This window comes from Anguilla rostrata, chromosome 17 (assembly GCF_018555375.3).
Source record: "Anguilla rostrata isolate EN2019 chromosome 17, ASM1855537v3, whole genome shotgun sequence".
Lineage (NCBI taxonomy): Eukaryota > Metazoa > Chordata > Actinopteri > Anguilliformes > Anguillidae > Anguilla > Anguilla rostrata.
In genome coordinates this window covers 9,595,231-9,616,414 of record NC_057949.1, presented here as the reverse complement: position 1 = coordinate 9,616,414, position 21,184 = coordinate 9,595,231, and the positions used below count along the sequence as shown (strand labels likewise).

Sequence of the window (21,184 nt, the reverse complement as noted above, 5' to 3'; positions counted from 1 at the left end):
GTATTTGGTCTGTTGTTGAGAAGGGTAACCAAATTGGAAATGTTATGGACGGATTTGAATGAACTTGTTTATAACTTGATTCTGACGTGATCATTATGGAACCGATTGGTTATTTCGAATTTTAGAAGCTATATGAACCAAATTAGGAAACTTAAACCGCACGATTTCGTAATTCTCTTTCCGCGCGTTTATAATTAAATCCTAGGGTCAATGTTGCGCTAGGAGTAATGCTCCTTTGAGCTCTCCGTAGATTGACGCGCTTTGTCACGTGATTGCTATTGATCTCACGCTCTATGCCTATGTAGACATCTCACGTGGGAAAAAATGTATGTGAGATAAGTGGGTGGGAGTTTTAGGGAAGACCCTGTTGTCTGTTTTACAGATAGACAATAAAAATAGGAAGGAACGGCGACAGGTGACGCCCTGAGAAACCCTGGCAAGCATGGCAAATGTCTCGAAGAAAGTGTCGTGGTCCAGTCGGGACGAAGATACGGCTCAAGGAGAAGACACTCCACTTCTGAACGGAGCCAGTGCCGTGCGATACACCAGACAGGTAGCGGTAGCTGTAGCTGGTTATCTAATAGGATAATCTAGGCATCTAAATTAGCAAGATATCTTTCTGTCACCTTGCAATCTGTCTACATAAACCAGAAACAAAGAGCTTGAAGCTGGAATCTTTTTAATATATACACATTATAGGTTTTGCATACACATTATATAATTTGCTAGCACCAGTTGACCAGCAAGCTACGATTGTGATAACCTCTTTTGATGCGTTCAGTATAGTGTATGAATAAGAACACACTTAATAAACGTTAGCTTTGAAAAGTAGTTAGCTACTACAAGCTAGTGAAACGTCGTTGACTGTTGCGTTGGGACTGTTGGAAGAGCGCTACTACCCGTCTAATTTGTCGAGTTTGGCAGAAACATCAATTAATCGGGCAAATATTATTTATCGAGCTGTCTAGCTAGTGAGTTCATTGCGTGGCTGCCTAAACTTAGTTTGCTGGGTATCATTGTTCCATGCGAACGGGTTGACTTGATGTTGTAGCTAGCTAACTTGATTCTGTAGCAGCCAGCGTTGCCAACAAAATTATGTAATGGTGTTCGCTAGCCAAGTCAAGAACTGTTTATTATTTGCATTAGTTTTTGGACAGTCACACAATTACGGTGCCGTAGAATTGCGTTTCCATAGGCGTTACTTAGCTAGCCAGCTTGATAAGTGACTTTCGACTTGTTTGGCTAACATTAGCTGTCTAGTTAGTCTACTGCTCGAATTGTTTTTGTGTTCACAACGCGCACTGTTCTGACATTGGTTAAGACGTCCCATGTGACAGTGCTGGGCTAATCAAAAATCAATGCGGCGTGTGGGCGATGCCCGATTAGCAGGCAGTTATTTTGTAAGTGCTGAGTCCTGCCAGTGCAGGTGCAGTCCCCATGAAACCCTTCTAAATATTGCTATTTTTCCGAAGGACCTGGATGATAGCAACCCACGTTTTCAAAAAATAAAAAATAAAATAAACTCGCGTTTCATCTTCCTTGTAATCATGATGTTCTGTTTAACAATGTTTAACAAGCAATTCCAGAAGCGGAGCATCACAAGGGACTGCTGTTTAGGATCTAGCTTAAACTTTTGCATGCAAACAGCCGGCTTGATCCAGCTCTAGGTTTTACTGCAGAATATGATTCCGTATGTTTGCTCCATAGTTTTCCGGGAGCAGCATATTTCACATAGGGAGGCTGAGTACAGTCGATCTGGAAGAAGAAAATTCAGAAGAGGAGGTAATATTTCAGAACCCAGCTCCCAAGCTCCATCCTGTTTGACAAAAACCCTCCTATTCGCCATTTCATCTTTTCTCAAGTCACCGCCATGTTCATTGGATGCTCACTGTGAGCTACGGGTAGCAAGGAGCCCTGAACCTTTTTCCTTTAATTCAACCAATTATTCACCAAAAAGGTTTATTTTCTCCTCGCTTCCTTCGTTGCTGCTACCTCCATTAGTTCAGAAGTGCACAGACACGGCCTTCCCCCAACCTGCCTGCTGTTGCCAGCTGAGCCGTACGGTCCTTACAGCTGAGGCCTGCACTTCATGTATGGCTGGCACACCTCATGTGATGAGTGAAAGACAATCCCACCAACCAGAACCCTGCCTACCTGTGCAATGCTGTGGCTAGTGATGTCAGACATGGGCACTGATACACAGACGCGTACGGGATTCTATAATGCGAGTGCGCCCAGACGTTTTATCCTAGCGTATTAGCAGGATGAGCCGCCCACCTGTCCCCACAAAGAGTCATGAAAGAGTCATTTTAATGGTTTCAGGGGTTCTAGCCAGCACTGTACGCTCCATTACATCACCTCATGGTTAGTTTCACTGCCAGTGCCTCACTTTAACCTTTGGGACTCTGCCTCCTCCTCTGTATTGTGGTGCTGAGTGATAGCAATGGGAATATGAGGTTTCATGGAACCGGAAATGGGAGGGGCTATCGTCTGCCAGTGAGTGATTTACTGATCTGAACCTGTTGTACAGTATGTGTTTTCAGTGGCAAATTTGATTGGTTTAAAAACATTTTGCTTGTTTCAGACTAGTCTGTGATTGGCAGCATGTTGCAGCTTCTCCCCTTACAGGGCTCCTGACGCCTCACTCTCCCATCATCGCTGATCAGTTCCTCTCAGCTCCATTCTGCAGTTGTATTCTCACCCGTTTCCTGTCAGGTTGGAATAAAGCATCTGACCTTTCCGCTCCTTTCTCCCACCCCCCCACCCCCCCACCCCTGGTATCACCGTTCAGGGAGCGGTCTTAAGCCGGCCCAAAGAGATTCCTCACAACGAGATGCTGCTGTCGCTGAAATATGAGGTAACTGCAAACTACAGGTCCTGTGAATTACAAAAAAAAAAATAATGATCCATTCAATAACTTGGGTGTACTGAGAGAGCTTGGACTTGCACTAGGGTTAGTAACATCGCTGGCCAATAATAATTTATTTTTGTTGGTTTTTATTCCTCCTAACCTCCCAACATGCAGCTTTGTAGCCCTTTTTAAAGGACCCCTAAGGTTTGGTCATGGGACATAATAAAAAGATGATTCATGCACTTTAGAAATAACATTTGCTATGTATAGTGGAACTGTGTTTGATCAGTGCTGTGAACCAAACGCAGTCTTCCCTTAAAAATGGACCTTTTAGGGAACAGACTGACCCAGGTGGATCCCAAATGGTGGGTCCCCAGGGTTTGTGGTACATGAAAGAAATAACTTATTGCGTAAAATGCACATGGTATTGATATCAAATCTGCACTTCATCTATATACATACCCATTGTGTCTGTCTGTTTCAGAGCCTTGATTATGACAACAGCGAGAACCAGCTGTTCCTGGAGGAAGAGAGGCGGATGAGCCAGATGGTCAGTCTGGTACTCCGTGCCTTTGGGGGTGTGTTTGCACACACCGTCCCAGAGCTGTTTTTAGGCTATCTGCTGCAGTGTCCCGTTCAATTCTGTTTCATTTCCAGAAGTGAACTGAATTTCAATTAATTAACTGAGAAATCCTCACGCAGCATTTTGGGCATTTAAGTTGATGAATAGCCTTTCGCTTCTTTGGCCGAATTGGAAAAATAATTGACTCCTGACAAATATGATTCAAAAGGTTCTCTCGATTCTTCCCTTTGTCCTACGATCTATTGCAGAATTAATAATGGGAACGAGATAACTAGATAAATGGAAACTTAAATTGGCAAGCATGGAAACCTACGCAGGGTGCCATGGTACTGTTTTTTATGCTCTCCCCATCATTTTATTTCTGATTTGGAATGGCCAATCGTATACGGCTGTGCTTATGCTTAAGTCTCTGCACTTGATGTGGGTGAGTGTAGACACCTTTGTGATGTCGCCAGCTGCTTCTTTTCACACCACAACCCACCAGTCAAAGTTGTATCGACGAGTGAAGAGCCCCACAGTCCGGGTTCTCATCCGTGCACTAGAACGGTGCCTTAACAGGATGAGCCACCCAGCTTCCCAGAGATGCTGTTCTTAATGGTGATGGTGTGGACCTGGCTCTCTGCGTGCTGAAATTGGTGCGTCTCTGTTCCTGCTCAGGGCTTTAAGTGTCTGGAGATCAGCCGCTGGGTGGTGTGTGGGCTCATCGGGCTCCTGACGGGCCTCATCGCCTGCGTCATCGACATCGTCGTGGAGAACCTTGCCGGGTTCAAGTACCATGTGGTCAAGCAGAGCATCCTTCCCCAGCAGAAAACGCAGTTATGATTGCCATTTTTAAAAAAAAATGTTGCTAACAGGTTTGGCCATTGATTCTTTTTTAGTTTGTTCAAGAAAATAACCTGAAACAGAATTAACTGTAATGTTATATGTCAGATGCTTCCCCTAATTAGTGTATTCAGTTTCAATTGATTTCCAGAATTGGTTGAATTGAAAAGTAGTGAACCCTAGCCCTGTTGGATACAGAACGCAATGCATAATCTGGATTTGCTAAATGGGCATTTATGTGCAGACCTGTAGGGCTGCTGGCTGCTGTTTGAGTTGAAATACCCTGGAATCGGTAGCAGGCCATACAAATGGCGTAACAGTGTTTTAACAGGATGAGCCACTCAGCTGTCCTTCTGTGTGGGATTAGATACAGCACTGGGGCCATATCATTGCGTAAAGAACCACTCAAGACCATCTGATGCAGAACAGCCACGGTCAATCTATAAATCTTAAACGTCCCCTTCTTGGGCTGCATAAATGCACCTAGTTAACATAAGACTCCACACAATATGCAGAAGTTTTACTGTGTAACTAGAAGAGGTTCCTGACAGGCACTGAACAAGACAGAACTTTTTTTTTAGGTCATTTAGTTTCCTTAACCCTGTCCTCAGACATAGAGAAGTTCACTGAGGTTGGCGGCCTCTCCATCACTCTCATCCTGTGGGCTGTGTTGAATTCTGCATTTGTATTGGTGGGCTCTGTCCTCGTGGCCTTTTTTGAGGTGAGTAGAAGATTCGCGTTTTTCAGTTCACCCCGATTGAAAATTGGCCCAATAGCTAAAGCGGTCAAAATTTATGTGAATGTAAAAAAAAAAACTGAAGTGTTGATCAGTGTTCCTTGTCTCTGTTAATTAAATTGCATAAATTAAATTTAGTTTGGGCAAGTAGATGTCTTCCAGACTAACCTTTCCCAACATGTATAGAAGTCTTAGTTGAACCTGGATTAAAAAGAAACGCAGGGAATGTGATTGGTTTGATTTATGAATCATGGTTGATTACGCTCATTTGATATGTGCCCTGATTGGTATGTCAAAATGAACACTTATCTTATGAGTCACTTTCGCCTGCCTGCCTGCCAAAACAAACAGACGAACAAACTAATTTGAATCCAACTTTACCAGAATATCTGAATTTCAGGTTATCAGGATTGAGTAGTCCTGCAGGAACTGCAACCGTCTAGGAGGTGCTGACGCTGTCTCTGGTTATATTGGTTGAATAGTGGTTGTGGTGAAATCTGGTATGAATATAACCGCTGTAGGAGCTCTTCACGCTCGTTTGTTTCTGTTCTGTCTTTAGCCCATTGCCGCGGGTAGCGGGATCCCACAGATAAAGTGCTACCTGAATGGAGTTAAGGTCCCTCGCGTCGTGCGGTTGAAGGTAAATCAGTTGCTTTATTTTATTTTTATGTACTTATTTACTTTCTAATTCCTTTTATTAATTGATCCTCTACTTAACCAGGTAGCTCAATGGACTGTTGCATATTTTGGTTTTGGGTGCATGCCAATGCAATTCTCTTCACGTGGGCATTCCCATTTGTAGCAGATTGGTTAGTTATGGCTGAAGAATGCTCATTGTATTCTCAGGAATATTTTTACAAAATACTTCTGGAAATAAATCAGTGTGGATGCATAAAGCTAATAAGCCAGTTTTTGTCTGATTGATGTGGGTAATAAAAAAATAAAAAATGAAATCCTACATCCTTACAGTCTGTCCAAGAATGAAATCCACAGGCTTCTGTAGTATTGGCTCACTGACTTGCTGGTAGCATCTGTACAGCAACAATGCCCTATGGATCTCTTTTGTTTTGTCCTTTCCAGACTCTTATGGTGAAAGTGGGAGGAGTCATTTGCTCTGTGGCTGGTGGCCTGGCAGTAGGAAAGGTAAAGCTGACCAATCAGAGGTCAGAGACCACAGGCCCTCCCCCACCCAGCATTCTCTCACCCACATTATACAGACAGACAAGGGCACAGAGGAAGCCCATTAGAATCATATAAGAGAGTACTTTAGCATCAGACAAACACGGCCTGCTTTTGCAAGGAACGTCTGGATGCAGAAATTGCTTTGATTGGTCTGTCTATATGTAAAATCGTACTTCATTAGCCTAATTTACTGACCTTTAAATGGGGCTGTTTCATGAAGTACTGGGGAAAATAGTTTTGTCTGTAATGTCTGTCCATGCGCTGTAGGAACGTGAATTGTCACATGCTTGAAATGTGAAGCTTCAGACACATACCCTTAGAATGGGAGCACTAAGGTGTGCTGCTGGTAGGAACACAGCTATCCGCTGCGTCCTGTTAACATGCTCCCCCCGTCCCACCAACAGGAAGGGCCAATGATCCACTCCGGGGCCGTGGTGGCGGCTGGAGTCTCCCAGGGACGAAGCACCTCACTGAAGAAGGACTTCAAGGTCATAAACCCCTTCATCTCTCATGCACTTATTTGAGGACATTTATATACTACTATTATTATGTTTAAATGCATCTTTACATATCAAATAGCAGCAGTATCTATGCATTTACCTTTTAAGTCAAGGGCAATACCAGTGGCAGATTAGCAAGAACCAAGGAGCTGGCCATCTGGTTACTCTAGAGTATCCTGGTGGTCTATGACTGTTGTATCAATTGCCAGGTCAGACATCATTTTAATTGGTTGGTTGATTGAAAAGGGCATGTCCCGGTGTGTTTTTAATGTCGTGGCTGTCCTTGCAGATCTTTGAATACTTCCGGAGGGACACGGAGAAGAGGGACTTTGTTTCAGCGGGCGCGGCTGCAGGGGTGTCTGCGGCATTTGGCGCTCCTGTTGGTGAGACATCTCAGCTGTTGCCTAGCAACGGTATACACTTCATTTCGGAAATTATGTGGACACACCTGTCTTAACGGGTTCATAAAATCTAGCATACAGCCATGCATTCTCCATTGACAAACATTGGCAGTAGAATGGGTCATATTGAAGAGCTCAGGCACTGTCATAGGATGCCACCTTTCCTGCAAGTCAGTTTGTCACATTTCTGCCCTGCTAGAGCTGCTCCAGTCAGCTAAGTGCTGTTATTGTGAAGTAGAACCGTAAAGGAGCAACAACGGCTCAGCCGCGAGCAGTAGACCACACAAGTTCACCACCTAGTGCTGAAGAAACTCTCATGACAGAGTTACAAACTACCTCTGGAAACAACGTAACACAAGAACTGTTCGTCAAGAGCTTCATGAAATGGGTTTCCACTGCCGAGCAGCCGTACACAATTAAAACCCCTGGGAAAGTGTTTGGTTGGACATGCTAAGCAGTTTTTATTTGGGCCTTTATTTGGCATGTGCTTGGGTTCATTTTCATTCTGAATCCTTTCATTTGAAGCTTCAGTTACATATGGGTCATACTGTGACGACTTAGAAAGAAATTTGAACGACAGTTTTGAACTCTTCCTTCGTTCAGGTGAATTTTTCTAATAGAAGTGGCATGCTACCACTTGGGGAGAAAGTTCAGCAGGAGTATTTGGCCTACAGAACCATGATACGACCACTGAACCATAAAACTGTCGCTGTTTGATGGATGCACACTAGCTGTTAACATTGACTGCTAAGATCCCATCTGTGGCATCCGTATGACCCTTCTAACCCGACAAAAGGATGCTGTTTTGTAGATGTGCCGATGTAGCAGGGGGTTAAATCCCCAGAGGACTCTCCCATTCCTCTCTCTTTCCCTCCCTCTTGTCTCAGGTGGGGTCCTCTTCAGCTTGGAAGAGGGGGCGTCCTTCTGGAACCAAATGTTGACCTGGAGAATCGTGAGTGTCTGGAAGACGGACACGTTTTTGCAGCGCACCGCCGCTACCTTTCCTGACCAGCTGAGAGGGTCCGACCTTCTAATGCCTCCTTTCCTTTTTTCTGTTTTTTTTTCCCCCAGTTCTTTGCATCCATGATGTCTACCTTCACCCTGAATTTCTTCCTCAGCATCTATAATGAGAAGCCGGGCGACCTCTCGAACCCGGGTCTCATCAACTTCGGCCGCTTTGACAGTGACGTGAGCGCGTCTCCCTGTCACAGCGTAGAAATCCAGTGTTGAATGATCTCTGATTTGGTTAAGTGGGATAGGTTTCAGGTTATGTTTTTTTTCTCCCCCTCCCCAGAGTGTGGAGTACAACCTTTATGAGATTCCCCTCTTCATCTGTATGGGAGCCATAGGTGAGGGCAGACCTGTTTCATTTTTGTCACTATGAGGGGAGACCCATTTAATTTTTGTTGCTATGAAGGAGACTCGCTGCATTTCTGTCATGATGAAGAAGAATTAGTTTCCTTTCAGCTTCCCTGGAGAAGCATCTGCACTGCTATTTAGTGCGGTGCTGGTGTCATGCAAAAATCTTGAATATACCTTGTATATACAAAAAGTGAAATTCTCTGGAACAAATAACTATTTCATTTATGAACACAGCATTATGGTTAGTCAACTTTAAAGTTATGAGATGTGTATGGTACATTAGAACTAGATGACAACGTTATTGTGGAAAAGCAATGATTTGTTCCATCCGCTGTCAGGGAGCTATTCCTTTGTCAAGTTCATTGAACACAGATGATTACAGCCGGGGGAAGGGGGAAGATTCTTAGCAGTGGAAAATTCTGGAATACTGACCTCAAAAGGGGAAAAACAAGACAAGTTTTTTCAATTTCATCTTCCACAGTAATAGTAAGAAAAAACTTGTGTGTTGTGCTGTGTGTACATACTGTGTTCACAGTACCTTCTCATGTAAAATAACAGGCAGATTTGAATGCTTTGGGTGACACTGACAGATTTAATAGAGAACTAAGGAGAAACACTTGAAGTTGAGTTGGGTAGTCAGAAGGTGCCTGGGTGTTGGAAGACTGCTGTTCCTCTGTCAGTGTTCGCTCTCTGATGCGATTGCTCTTGTGATATGGTTATGACCTTTGAACTCACAGTCAGGTTTTACTTATAATCTCTCTCTGCAGGTGGACTGCTTGGAGCGCTGTTCAATGTCTTAAACTACTGGCTCACCATTTTCAGAATAAGGTAAGGTCAGGTGTTCCAACCCATTCCCCCATTTCCACCCTCTGTATATACGGTAATGCAATGTATGAATATTGCATAAGGTTTGACATGTTTGTTAAAAAAGGAAATAAAAAATTTTAAAGCAGAAGGTGTGTATTTATCATGGTGACTGAGGAACAGAGGCATATACATGGTGCTCTGGCACTCATGAGTACAACCTAAACAATGTGGTCTAATCATGGAAGGAGGAAGAAATACAAAAAATATAGCACACACACCATGTCAGGTTGGCACTTTGCCACCAGCATAGGCGCTCTCAAATAACTACCTTTCAAGAGAGTAATGGCAGAATTGCTCAGATAGAAGCTGGATTGTTTTGGGTTCCTGATTTGCTGTACTGAAAAAACAGCATCAATTCATCCAGCAGACTTTTGCACTTCTCTCTATCAGTTGTGCCACTATTGTCACTTCCTTAAATACGGTAAGACTTATAGCTGCAAGAGCCACTACAGGTGTTCTCTTCAGCTCTCACTGTTTTTTCAGTTGGGCGAAGTTGTGGACTAAATTTAAGCGAGTGCTCAAAAAAAATTTTGTCTACTTGCACAACATCAGAAGTATGGAAATTTAACTTTTTTTAAAAAGAAAAGAAAATCTGCAGAGACGCTAGGATTAAATAGCCTTGCGGCTCGAATAGCCTAGCCCTCCAGGGCCAGAGCAGAATCACCCTGTTAGTACTGAAGCTTTCCAGTAATAAAGCTGGGTCGCTGGGATGTAGGAAATGTGACACATGAATAAACTGTCCTCTGATTGGCCGATGCTGTCACTCTCAGGTATATCCACCGACCCTGCCTGCAGGTGATGGAGGCCATGCTGGTGGCAGCTGTGACGGCTACAGTCTCCTTCACCATGATCTACTTCTCCAATGACTGCCAGCCCCTGGGCCCGGACCAGAGTGAGGAATACCCCCTGCAGGTCAGGGCTGTTAAAGCAGGGGCTCCAAAGGGGCCTCCTAAAATCACCTGCCTCGGCCTGTGGTTGACCCCATTTACCTGCGCTAACTACTGGCTAATGGGGATTTAACACAAGTTAACGAGGGTCGTGGCTAATTAACACAATAACTGTACATGGATGAACGTCTAAAAAGAAGTTTGTGTGCTACTATTGACATATATTAGTACAGTATATACTAGTATGTAATAAATTATAGTTTCCTGCCATCATAATGTGTGCCCTTGGTCAATTGTAATTGTAAATACTTTTATTTTCGTAGATGCCAGTGAAATTTGAATACGCTCCTGCAGGTTCTTGAGAATTTGCAGTGAAACGTGTCGCTAACCGAAACGACTCTGCCCTCCTGCTCCGTTTCATAGCTCTTCTGCGACGACGGCGAGTACAACTCCATGGCAACAGCCTTCTTCAATACGCCCGAGAGGAGCGTACGGAGCCTGTTTCACAACCCGCCAGGTAACTACCGCCACAACGCGCTACAGCGCGCTGCTGGTTTCCACATCAACGAGGCCTTTCCTTCCAGCACCGGCCAATGGCCAGCATGGAAAATGAAAATGGCGGGGGTGGAGAGAGGGCATTTCCCCTTTGGTGCTCCCTGGGGGACGGATGGGGGTGTAAGCCAGGGAAAGAGGCTGTTCAAAGGCTGTCCAGTGTGGCTCCTTGACTGTGGAGGGCCATGTCTGGGTTCCAGATGCAGCCTGGACCTGAGAGAGGGAATGGAATGGGAGGCATGGATAGAGCGAGAGAGGGAGAGGAAGAGAAAGAGAGGGGGAGAGGAAGAGAAAGAGAGGGGGAGAGGTCCGGATGTGCGGCAGCTGCTGAAGCGCTCAGCAGGCCCACGCATCTGCCTCGTCTTACACGGGGCTCTGGCTGATGGCTTTCCCAGAACCCCTCACTCCCACCGTACCCCGAAACCTGGAGCCTACCCAGCAGCACCCCTGCTGCAGAGGCCCAGCCGCCGCCAGCGCCTGTCTGTCTCACACACACACACACACACACACACACACACACACACACACGCACGCACACACAAACCCACACATACATATAGATATATATGTACACAACACGCACACACTCCTAGATATATATACACACACGCACAGACTCACAGATATATACACACACGCATGCACGCACACACACACTTGGATATATACAAGGGAGTTGACCCTACCTTTAGATGCCCTTCTCCCCTCTGCTGGAGGAGAGTGGGGCTACAGTTATAAATTCGGGATTCTCACATGGCCTGGGCTGCACCTCACCAAAGCACCAGTGATCAGTATGAACCAGTATTTCAGTGACCAGTATGAACATCTCAATAGTGAGATGACATTATACAATGTATTTTGGTCAGTGAGCTCCATATTCCTATCAGATTTTGGGCTTGGTAAATGAGGTTAATTAAGCTGTAACCTGCATCTCTTTTGCTGTGTTGCTTTTCTGTGTACCTGGCTCACTGACCTGACCTACTTGCACATCGAGTCAGAAGACTGAATTATTGCACATTATCTGTAACTTCTAGTTTTTGGTTTTCTTCTTTTGGCCCTGCATTGAGGGTTTGCTTTTTCTTTTCCACAACAGCAGTAAATCCACTCAATAGCATTCCGGTCCAGTTCAGTCTGTTTTTCCATTCTGCTGTTCCAGTTTAATGGTGGTTCGGTATGCGATGCTGCAGTTCTACCATCTAGGGAGTTCTGACCAAACCTTTTTTGTCGAGCCAAAAATAATATTCACTTTGCAATGAACTTAGTTTATTCCGCGCTTAGTAAAGTCAAATTAATTGTTCTTATTGTCATTTTTAATATTTTAACTGTGTGGGTCTGGAGAAAAGCTGTAGTTTTTTTGATGGCAGTGGAAAACGGCTGTATGTGGTATCTTTAAATGGACAGATGTGGTGGCTTTTGGAGTTTGTTCAGGACACCAGGCTTAACATGATTGACCGCAGAGAGTCTGGAAATTGGTTTAACATCTCATTTTATGTACTGTGTATTCTACAACATTGTGGCCCTAGACTGCACTGGGACATTGGGTTTAATTTTCTCCAGAGGGAAGGTTGCCCCCTACTGGCCAATTGACACTTCTTCCAGCTGCAACTTCCTAGTCCCTTCTGGTCTCCCTCACTTGTAATGACCGGAGAGTGAGGTCCCTTGATTCTCAGAATGGGTGGAGCTAGTGGGTACTGTCAATCAGGCTTATGGAAACCAATCGGAAGACTCCTCTCGCCACAGCACAGCACTGTAATAGGTTCAGAGCAGTGAGCCCCCCTCCCCTTGCTGTTTCCTGCAGGGTCCTATAATCCTCTGACCCTGGGCATGTTCACGCTAAGCTACTTCTTCCTGGCCTGCTGGACGTACGGCCTGACGGTGTCTGCGGGCGTGTTCATCCCCTCCCTGCTGATCGGGGCGGCCTGGGGGCGGCTCTTCGGCATCCTGTTGGCTGCCATCACCTCCAGCGGCTCCGTGAGTGGAGGGGGGGGGGGGTTCGGCCAATGAGGCACTGGGTAGGGAACGGCCAATCAGAAGCTGGGTAGGGAGCACAGACGGGAAACTCCAGGGTTCACACCTTTTACTTCGCTGAATTTTTATTTTGCAATGTGGAGAATTCATTGCTGGAAAGTGTCTGGGGTTTTACTTTTCAGAAGCATGACAAGCTTCTCTGTTCAGCCTGTTCAGCCTGATTTTAATTTCCCATGGAGAATATCCCTTTGAAGAGAACACATGCTTTTTAGAGAGGAATGCGTGCACTTTCCGCTTTTTAGTCCCCGATCACAACCTACAGCATGAAAAACTGCATAATACAATGTCAACTTGAGGCTGTTATACCAATCTGACCCACTTTCCATCTCTCTGTACCACCACTTGCTTTCTAAGTCTACTTTCATCCATCATGAGAAATCCTGCATTTGGTCTTGTGATAAAAATGTTAATCTCCAATGACATTACTACTCCAATGGCAGTAGTTTTCATCTAAACATTCATTCAGAACACATCCAGACAGTTTTTGCAGCCATGCTCAGTCTGCTGTGTTGAGGTAAATATATGAGCCTATATACTAATACCAAATCTTCTAAACTGTATGACTGTAAGAGTTTTCCTACCTTGTGACGTGTATTTGATCTTTAATTTCTCGCCTGTCCCATTTTTGCTTTTTATTCTTTAATCCGGAACGTGCTTTACATATTGTGCAAGTCAAACGGTGTGTAAAGAGAGCTTGGTAGGAGTAATGTTAAAGAGTGGAGTAAGACTTTTGTGTGCCACTTTGGATAAAAGCGTGTGCCGTATACATGTAATGTATTGTGAGACTTGTCTTGTGTGACAGATCTGGGCGGACCCGGGGAAGTACGCTTTGATTGGAGCTGCAGCCCAGCTTGGTGAGTGGCTCGCCTTCGCCGCCGCCGTGCTCCCCGTCGCTGTAGCTGTGGAAACGGCCGGCTGGCCGCTCTGTCTGAGCGCGCGCAGAAAAGCCCTCTTTGTGATGTCACGCCTTTTGTCCCGGCCCAGGCGGAATCGTGCGCATGACGCTCAGCCTGACGGTCATCATGGTGGAGGCCACGGGGAACGTCACCTACGGCCTTCCCATAATGCTCGTGCTCATGACGGCCAAGATTGTGGGAGATTACTTTGTGGAGGTTAGTGCCGCACAGCCTTATGGGATAGAGGCAGCTGTGTGAGTTCTTTTTCCAGGAACCAGAAATTACACACTCTCTCTCTCCCTCCCTCACTTCTTTTGTGGTCTGTTTTGTTATCCACAGCACAGCTATAGCTGTCATTTAAGTACAGTAGTTAATCCAGAATGCACCAGGTTCATTCCATTGGAGTAACTTGTGTGTCTTGTTTGCTGCGCTGCGTAGGAGCCCTTCTGGGTCTTTTGTACTGACAGAGACGGGTGAAGCACTGCAAAGCATTGTGGGAGTGGTGGTGCTGAGGCCAGTTTGCTCTCTGCAGGGTCTGTACGACATCCACATCAAACTGCACAGCGTGCCCTTCCTGCACTGGGAGGCCCCAGCCACCTCGCACTCTCTCACGGCCAGGTAATGCCTTCATCACCATCCTCATCCTCTCCCGTCTCTGAGCCGTGTGAGGTAGAAACCGACCCCCCCCCCCCCTCCCATTCTGAGCACTACAAGCATAACCATAAAGTAGATTAAATGGTGTACAAGAGCCCACTCATTGCCCTATTTGGTGCTAAGATGGCTTAGCTTTTTTGACCTTGGTACCAGGTGCTATGGGGTGGCTGTGAAAGACTGAGAATGACTTTTTTCCCCCCTTGTCTCTCTCAGAGAGGTGATGAGCTCTCCAGTCACCTGCTTCAGCAGGGTCGAGAAGGTGGGCACCATCGTGGACATCCTTAGCAACACGTCCACCAATCACAACGGCTTCCCTGTGGTGCCCGGGGTCGGCGATGACAATGAGGTTTGCAAAAAACGCCCCCACCCCACACCCCCTTTCAGTGCCACAAAGAAAGAAATGACTGTCGTCTCCAATGAATATCCCACAGAGAGATGATGAAACACTTTCTTTCAGACCATCCACTGTCTGTAAACCCTGTCAGCACACAAGAAAACTGCAGGCTACTCTGCAAATCATCTACCATTATTCCTTATGGTGTTCTAGTTTAACATTCAACACATCCACCTCTTTTAGGCTTTAAACATTTTTCAGAGGTGGTGTTTGTAAATTCCCCCCTGCCCCAACCACAGTTTTCAGTTGGATGTAGATTGTAAACAAACGAGAAAAGGGAAGCATGTATGTTAGCAGTCCCAGTTAGTAATAGTGTTGCGAATAGCTGCTTGTGTTGTGTATAGCTGCATGTGTTGTGTATAGCTGCATGTGTTATGTATAGCTGCATGTGTTATGTATAGCTGCTTGTGTTGTGTATAGCTGCATGTGTTGCATATTGCAGCAGCAGCAGCAGCAATGTGTCTCTGGTCTTTGCAGCCGGGGAGAATCTGCGGCCTGATCCTGCGCTCCCAGCTGATCGTCCTTCTGAAGCACAAGGTGAGAGAGGCGTGGCCCCTGAGACCCGACAGGGTCCCCAGTTTCTCCCCCTCACTTCAGTCATCGCTCACTGCGAGGTCTCTACAGCCTTACGTGTCACATCAGGGATCTCAGACTCAGATCCTGGGAGGGCCGCTGTGTCTTCTGCTTTTTGATGTATTCCTGCACACCTTGTTTCCAGGGCAATGAGTTGGCTGCTGATTGACGGTTGGAGGAGTGCAGGGTTAGTGCAGTCCCAGGCTCTTAGACCGCGTTTGCATCCCTATGCTCGCTTGGATATTTGCGTGGCAGGGTGCCGGTTAGGGGGAGCGTGTGTTTGAGAAGAAAGGTTGGCTCATATTGTCCGTCTGTGTGTGTGTGTGTGTGTGTGTGTGTGTGTGTGTGTGTGTGTGTGTGTGTGTGTGTGTACGCGCATCCACTCTGCAGGTGTTTGTGGAGAGGGCGCGGTCCCGCCTACAGCAGCGCCGGCTCCAGCTGAAGGATTTTCGGGACGCCTACCCCCGCTTCCCCCCCATCCAGTCCATTCACGTGTCCCAGGACGAGCGAGAGTGCATGATGGACCTCACCCAGTTCATGAACCCCACCCCCTACACCGTCCCCCAGGTAAGCATGACCAGAACATATCGACCACACCCACTGCACCATCCCCCAGACAACCATGACCAGAACTCATAAGCTCCTCCCCCTACACTGTCCTGCGGGCTGCTGTCGCCCCGATGACCTTTCCATCAGCATACTGCAGCCACAAAACCAGAAATGCCACAAAACCGGGGTTCCCAAACACTCTGGCCCCACAGCCCACTTCATCCCCAAAAACTGTTTCTGTGATACACCCCTCATTAAAACTTTGCCTGAAACTTGTTTGACTTTCATTTAAAATGTTCTTTCAGCATAAGTCAAAGCAGTTGCGTGTACATCGTAACTAGTGGAATACATGTGACACGTGTTAGATTTGAATGGTGTAATTATCAATGGGGAATGTTTGATATACCATTTATCAATTTATCTATATTTTTCTTTCTTTCTCCCTCCTTCCCTTGCTTCCGTTGCAGGAGACGTCTCTCCCTCGTGTGTTCAAGCTCTTCCGAGCGCTCGGCCTGAGGCACCTGGTGGTGATCGATCACGAAAACAGGGTAAGCTCCCCAGTGTGTGCCCGTCTCTGTGTCCACGCGCAGGACTCTCTGTGTCTCTGTGTCCACAGCTGGTGTTTTTCTTGGGCACTCCTTACCTGCTTCTGAAAGCAGTTACTGAGCAAAAGAGAAACGTGGCAAGAGTCATTTTTACTCGCTACCAAATCAGAAGGCTAGTTTCTCCTAACACGGTAGAATCTGAAGATTATATTATATTCTATTATAACATGCAAAAATAAGTCAAGCTAGATTTTTCTTCATCATATTGAACTAAGACATGAATTTTTTCATTTAAGCTGGTACTTCCTATTAAACTGGTAATTCCTCCTCATTAACCCTTGTGTTCTGTTTACTTGTTAGCACAACCTTGGTGACCCATAGCGAACACAGGCTGGTACTTCCTCCCTATTGAAGCGCTCATTCCTCCACTTTATCCGTTACTCTCTCTCTTTTTTAAACGGGGCGTGCGGTTCTCCTCCAGGTCGTGGGGCTGGTGACCCGGAAGGACCTGGCCCGCTACCACCTGGGGAAGCACGGGCTGGAGGAGATGCAGCTGGCGCAGACGTGACGCGCAGACGGCCGTCCGCACCGCGCGGGGGCTGCGAACCCTGCGCCGGTCCGCCCCTTTGCTCCCCGCCTCCACCACACACCACCAGCTGCAGCGCGCGCGGGGGGGGGGGACGCCACGGTGCCCGCGTGGCATGGACGGGCACGGACACGGAAACCTGCGGCGCCGCCCGCGTTCCAGCACCGCTCCCGGATTCACTTGTTGCAGAGGTTGGGGGTGTTTGTCCCGTGTTCTTCCGTTTGAGAATAGTAGCTGCAGTTTTTTTGGCTTGTTCTTTGTCTGTCTGGTTTTGCTCAGAAGAATTGGGCCTGCTCGTTGAAGTTTTAAGCTCTGCTGTACTGTCTGGAAGTGTGTTGTACAGACTCCTCTGGTGGAAGGATCTTGTGTATTTTTTTTTTTTGTGTGTGCACACATTTGTGTGCATGCATTGGTGTGTGTGTGTGCATGCGTGCATGTGTGAATGCATGCATAAGTATCTATTGTGTGTGTGTATTTGTGTGTGTATTCATAAATGCATGCTTTTGAACTGTGGGTCAGGGTAGGGAAGATTGTGTGTGAGCGTGATGTATACTCCTGGCTGATTCACATGTTTGTGGTGATTTGTACCAGCCTTTACAGAACTCGCTCCTTTGCCACAGCACTCGGACGTCTCCGTTGTCTTCATACTCGTGCTCATGGACTTGTTCGTTCATGCATTAAGTGTACCATATTCACATTTAGTGCGGGATAGAGTGACAGAATGGGGATCAGTCCATCCATCGTAAGACTGGGCACAAGTTGGTTATTCAAGGGAGTTTCTGAAACCAAGTCTCCAGCTCTTCCGGAGTCCCACCCACCCCACTTCTGTGTGTTGGGAGGAGCGAGCGCTCAAGTGACTTCATATTGTGCCGTTGATCTTCACGCTTCACTTGACAAATCAGATTCTTACCTGAGAGGTGATGTTTTATAATCTCTAGGGGGTGAGTCTGTTCTCGCTGAAAGCCAGGATGCTTTTCTCTGTTGTGTTTTTACCATTATCTGTGTGCTTTTTGTTGTTGTTTTTTTGTTTTTTTTTTCTCGAGGACTTCCTCCCCGATTTATTTTCGGTGTCATTTTTTCTTAGAATAATTTTCTCTCTTTTGAGTATTCATGACCAGCAGTATGAATGAAAAGTCACGCTATGTGAAGATACAAGTTTTCCCTAATTTTAGGGGGGGGATGTATATTAATGTGACACTGATTGACAGTGAAGGGATTCTGGATCACATCGGTACGCATTTAAGCAACAGTGCACTAAAGAACCCCTTAAAAAGTACTTTCTGAAAATTCTAATAGTGACCTTCGGTACATATGTGTTTGTAGGGTAATTCTGAGCCATTTTTATGCTTACCAACAGATCATGGGCCATGTTTAACTGTGTTTTCAGTGGTACGTGTGGTTTAAATTTGCTTTCAGTTGAACTCATTCAGATCTACAGTCTGCCCCCTACCTGTGGACTGGATTCGGTCAAAATGCTATGCACTTTGTCCTCTGCTTTAGTTAACGGATTTAACAGATTTAACGCTACTTTATTTATGCATCTTGCACATTGTTATGAAGTCAGCAGTTGCTGGCATTGATGGAAACACGAGTACAAAAGTGAAAACAAATACATATATCTAAGGGCAGTGATTAGATTCAATTTGGGGCCTGTGTTTCCATGTAAGAACAGTGAAATGTGCCAGTAAGCCATGGGTGCAGATCAGTAGAAAAGTGCTAATGTTTTTACACTTGAGTGTGTCAGTTGCATCACTCTTGCTTTAGACACTTTTTAACCATAGCCTTTCAAAATTATCAAATTTTTTAAACTCCACTTTGTTTTTGAAATTTGTTTTGTTCACTAATAAAACCATTGATAAATACTTTGTTGTTTTTGGGGTTTTTTGGGGGGGGGGGGTTGCTCTTATTGGTCAGTGAATCTAAGTGAATCTTTGTTTAATGGATGGTTTTTCATAAATAAGAACTGATTAAAATTGACCCACGTTTTATTATTTTATGAATACTTTGATTCACTGTGTTATCAAATACCAGATTTGCGTATTATAAATCTGGATTGAAGATAATTTCCCCACAATTTACTGAGACTTGGAAGAAAATTTTTGACGATACAACAAGGCGTTGCAGTGAAAGTATTCTCAAGAAGTATTTTTATTGAATGTCCCTTGCAGTGTAGGTTTCAGCCTATAATGTGGCTCTTGAGATTAAGCCCAGAGACACAGGTTCCCTACAGGGAGCAGAAATGAATTGCTGGGTCTTGGGAGGATGAGAGAACTTTTGAACAAGGCCGTTTTTGGAGCTGCTGCTTTCTTCTTTGAGACACTGTTCCTGTTAAGTGGAGAGTTCACTTTCAGAGGTTCCAGGCAGTGGGAAAGGGAAGAGAAGCACGGTGCAGACTGAAATGGTGGCTCCAGGGGTGTGCTTAGTAACTTTGAGGCCCCAGGATGAGCTGTCTGTAGTCCCGCTCAATGCACATTAACACTTCAGTGATCACACACCACTGCTTATTTTTAAATATTGTGTTTCCCAGCTCTTGTTCTTGGTGGAAGTTCCTGTGCCTGTGTCGTGTCATCATTTATATGAACATGGGTTGTGGTTTTCAGCAACAAATACAAATATGGCTCAGCTTCGGCTTTCTATCTTTGTGACAGCTTCCTCAAATAACATATTGTGGAGGTTCTCAAACTACTATTTGTTAAGGGCCCCCTGAATTGACCACTTTATAGCTGAGGAACTGTAAATAAGTAAAATGGGTTCATTTATGTATGGGTCTTGCTGGGCAATGGTTCGGCAGGTTCTCCTTCAACAGGAGCTGCTCTTCTGTAGAGGGATACTGCTGTAAGATGTTTGAATAAACACAATATGGTTAATCAGCTGATTAACAGCCCACCTGAAATAAAAGCTTGTAGACACTGCAGCCATCACCGACAAGTGCTGAGCTGCCATGTTTGCAGTAACTCGATTCAGATCCAGTTTTCAGAAGTAGAATTTTCGAATTCACTTCAGTCTTTCTTATCTTCGGCTGCTTTTTACGTACACCCCTAGATGGCACAATTACTCCTCAAGATCGAAAACACAAGAACGACCTCGCACAATACCTGGTAGGCTATTATTTTACAGGTAAGCTAGGCTACTCTTTGCGAGTCCCTAAAGAAGCTCTATGCTTAACTTTCACTTCTAAAAGAAGACGTGTTGTTTTTCATTACGCAATTTGCCATTATCTTACCTACTTTATTTACTGTCCGGAACTCACAGCTGACTTCACAGGTAATTTCCCTTGTGATAATATTCATCCTTCGAATATAATGATAATGCAGAACTGCGAAAATACGGCGTAGTATGGGTATTTTACTGTGTGTGCAAGGGGAATAACGCGCGAGATCAAGTAATTTAAAATAACCGACTTAAAACTATAATAGGCTAAAGAATTGCCGGAAAATGGCCCATAACATTTAAATAGATTGCGTTTACTTGAGAACGCAATCATTTGCAATAATAATTAAAATGGGATGTTTCCCCCTTAATTATTATACGTCTGGGAAATTGGATAGGAACTAAAAAGTGCTTTGTGTAGTTAAAGAAACTTGGCCTTATCACCCACCCCTCTCATTGGTTCCCTCTTGTTCCTGAATCTATCGACCGGAGTTCGCGCACAGCATCTCAAAACTTTCTGATCAAGTCGCTCCGTCGGAACTTAGGGGTAAGGTTATTTAATTGTTATTCTTTTTTGTTTGTTTGTTTGATTGTAATGTTATAAGAAACGCGAGGTGGTTTAAGTGGCGCAAAGTGAAAGTTCAGTCGATGAGTGAAATCGGAGAAAATTGGCATCAGAATTAGGACAGATTCAAGTCATTTTCTAATTTGCTGTCCCTGGGGCTGGGTAGGAGAACTGCGTCGAAAGGTAACCGCCGAATTATCTGCAAGTGAGACACTAGCTTTCCGTTGCTGGCAATTAATGCAAATTAAGGCAATTAATAATATTTCCAGCGTTATAATATATTGTCATTTTAAAAGGTATCCGCGTTTGTAAGATTCTCCATGTTGATAGTCGGCAAGAGTGGATGCAGAAGTGTGATGGCTACAGTAATTAGCTATGCAAAGTGCGGTTCACTAAACACTGATTTTCTGTTTACACTTGTTTTCAGAACAAAATGGAGGTAAGTAGGCTACTTGATGTGATTATGAAAACTCAAACAGTTCCATTCATCTAAATGACTAA

The 21,184-nt window shown here is 45.2% G+C and overlaps 2 protein-coding genes across 4 annotated transcripts in view; both read left to right on the top strand.

The window, feature by feature from the left end:
* Positions 1-246: 246 nt before the first annotated feature.
* Positions 247-18,831, top strand: clcn7 (chloride channel 7). 2 transcript variants are annotated; one of them, XM_064314735.1, is made up of 25 exons: positions 247-553; positions 1,708-1,782; positions 2,792-2,857; positions 3,336-3,401; positions 4,092-4,224; positions 4,868-4,977; positions 5,552-5,632; positions 6,073-6,135; positions 6,579-6,662; positions 6,964-7,057; positions 7,963-8,027; positions 8,147-8,263; positions 8,370-8,424; positions 9,205-9,265; positions 10,075-10,216; positions 10,615-10,708; positions 12,542-12,714; positions 13,574-13,625; positions 13,756-13,883; positions 14,200-14,285; positions 14,535-14,667; positions 15,193-15,252; positions 15,679-15,855; positions 16,305-16,385; positions 16,864-18,831. In XM_064314735.1, exons 1-25 carry the CDS (start codon positions 443-445, stop codon positions 16,948-16,950), a joined length of 2,394 nt encoding a protein of 797 aa, XP_064170805.1. In that variant the 5' UTR covers positions 247-442; the 3' UTR covers positions 16,951-18,831. The 2 variants fall into 2 exon arrangements, with proteins under 2 accessions (XP_064170805.1, XP_064170806.1); XM_064314736.1 differs by lacking the exon at positions 1,708-1,782 and having other exon boundaries at positions 248-553.
* Positions 18,832-20,506: 1,675 nt separating this feature from the next.
* The window catches only part of arhgdig (Rho GDP dissociation inhibitor (GDI) gamma), a 38,530-nt gene continuing 37,852 nt past the window's right edge, over positions 20,507-21,184 (top strand). Inside the window, exon 1 of one of the 2 annotated variants that reach the window (XM_064316549.1) lies at positions 20,507-20,665. The gene's annotated coding sequence lies outside the window, so the exon portion shown is untranslated. Of the gene's footprint in view, positions 20,666-20,842; positions 20,867-21,184 lie in introns of those variants that run through there. The other variant, XM_064316550.1, reaches the window with a different exon arrangement.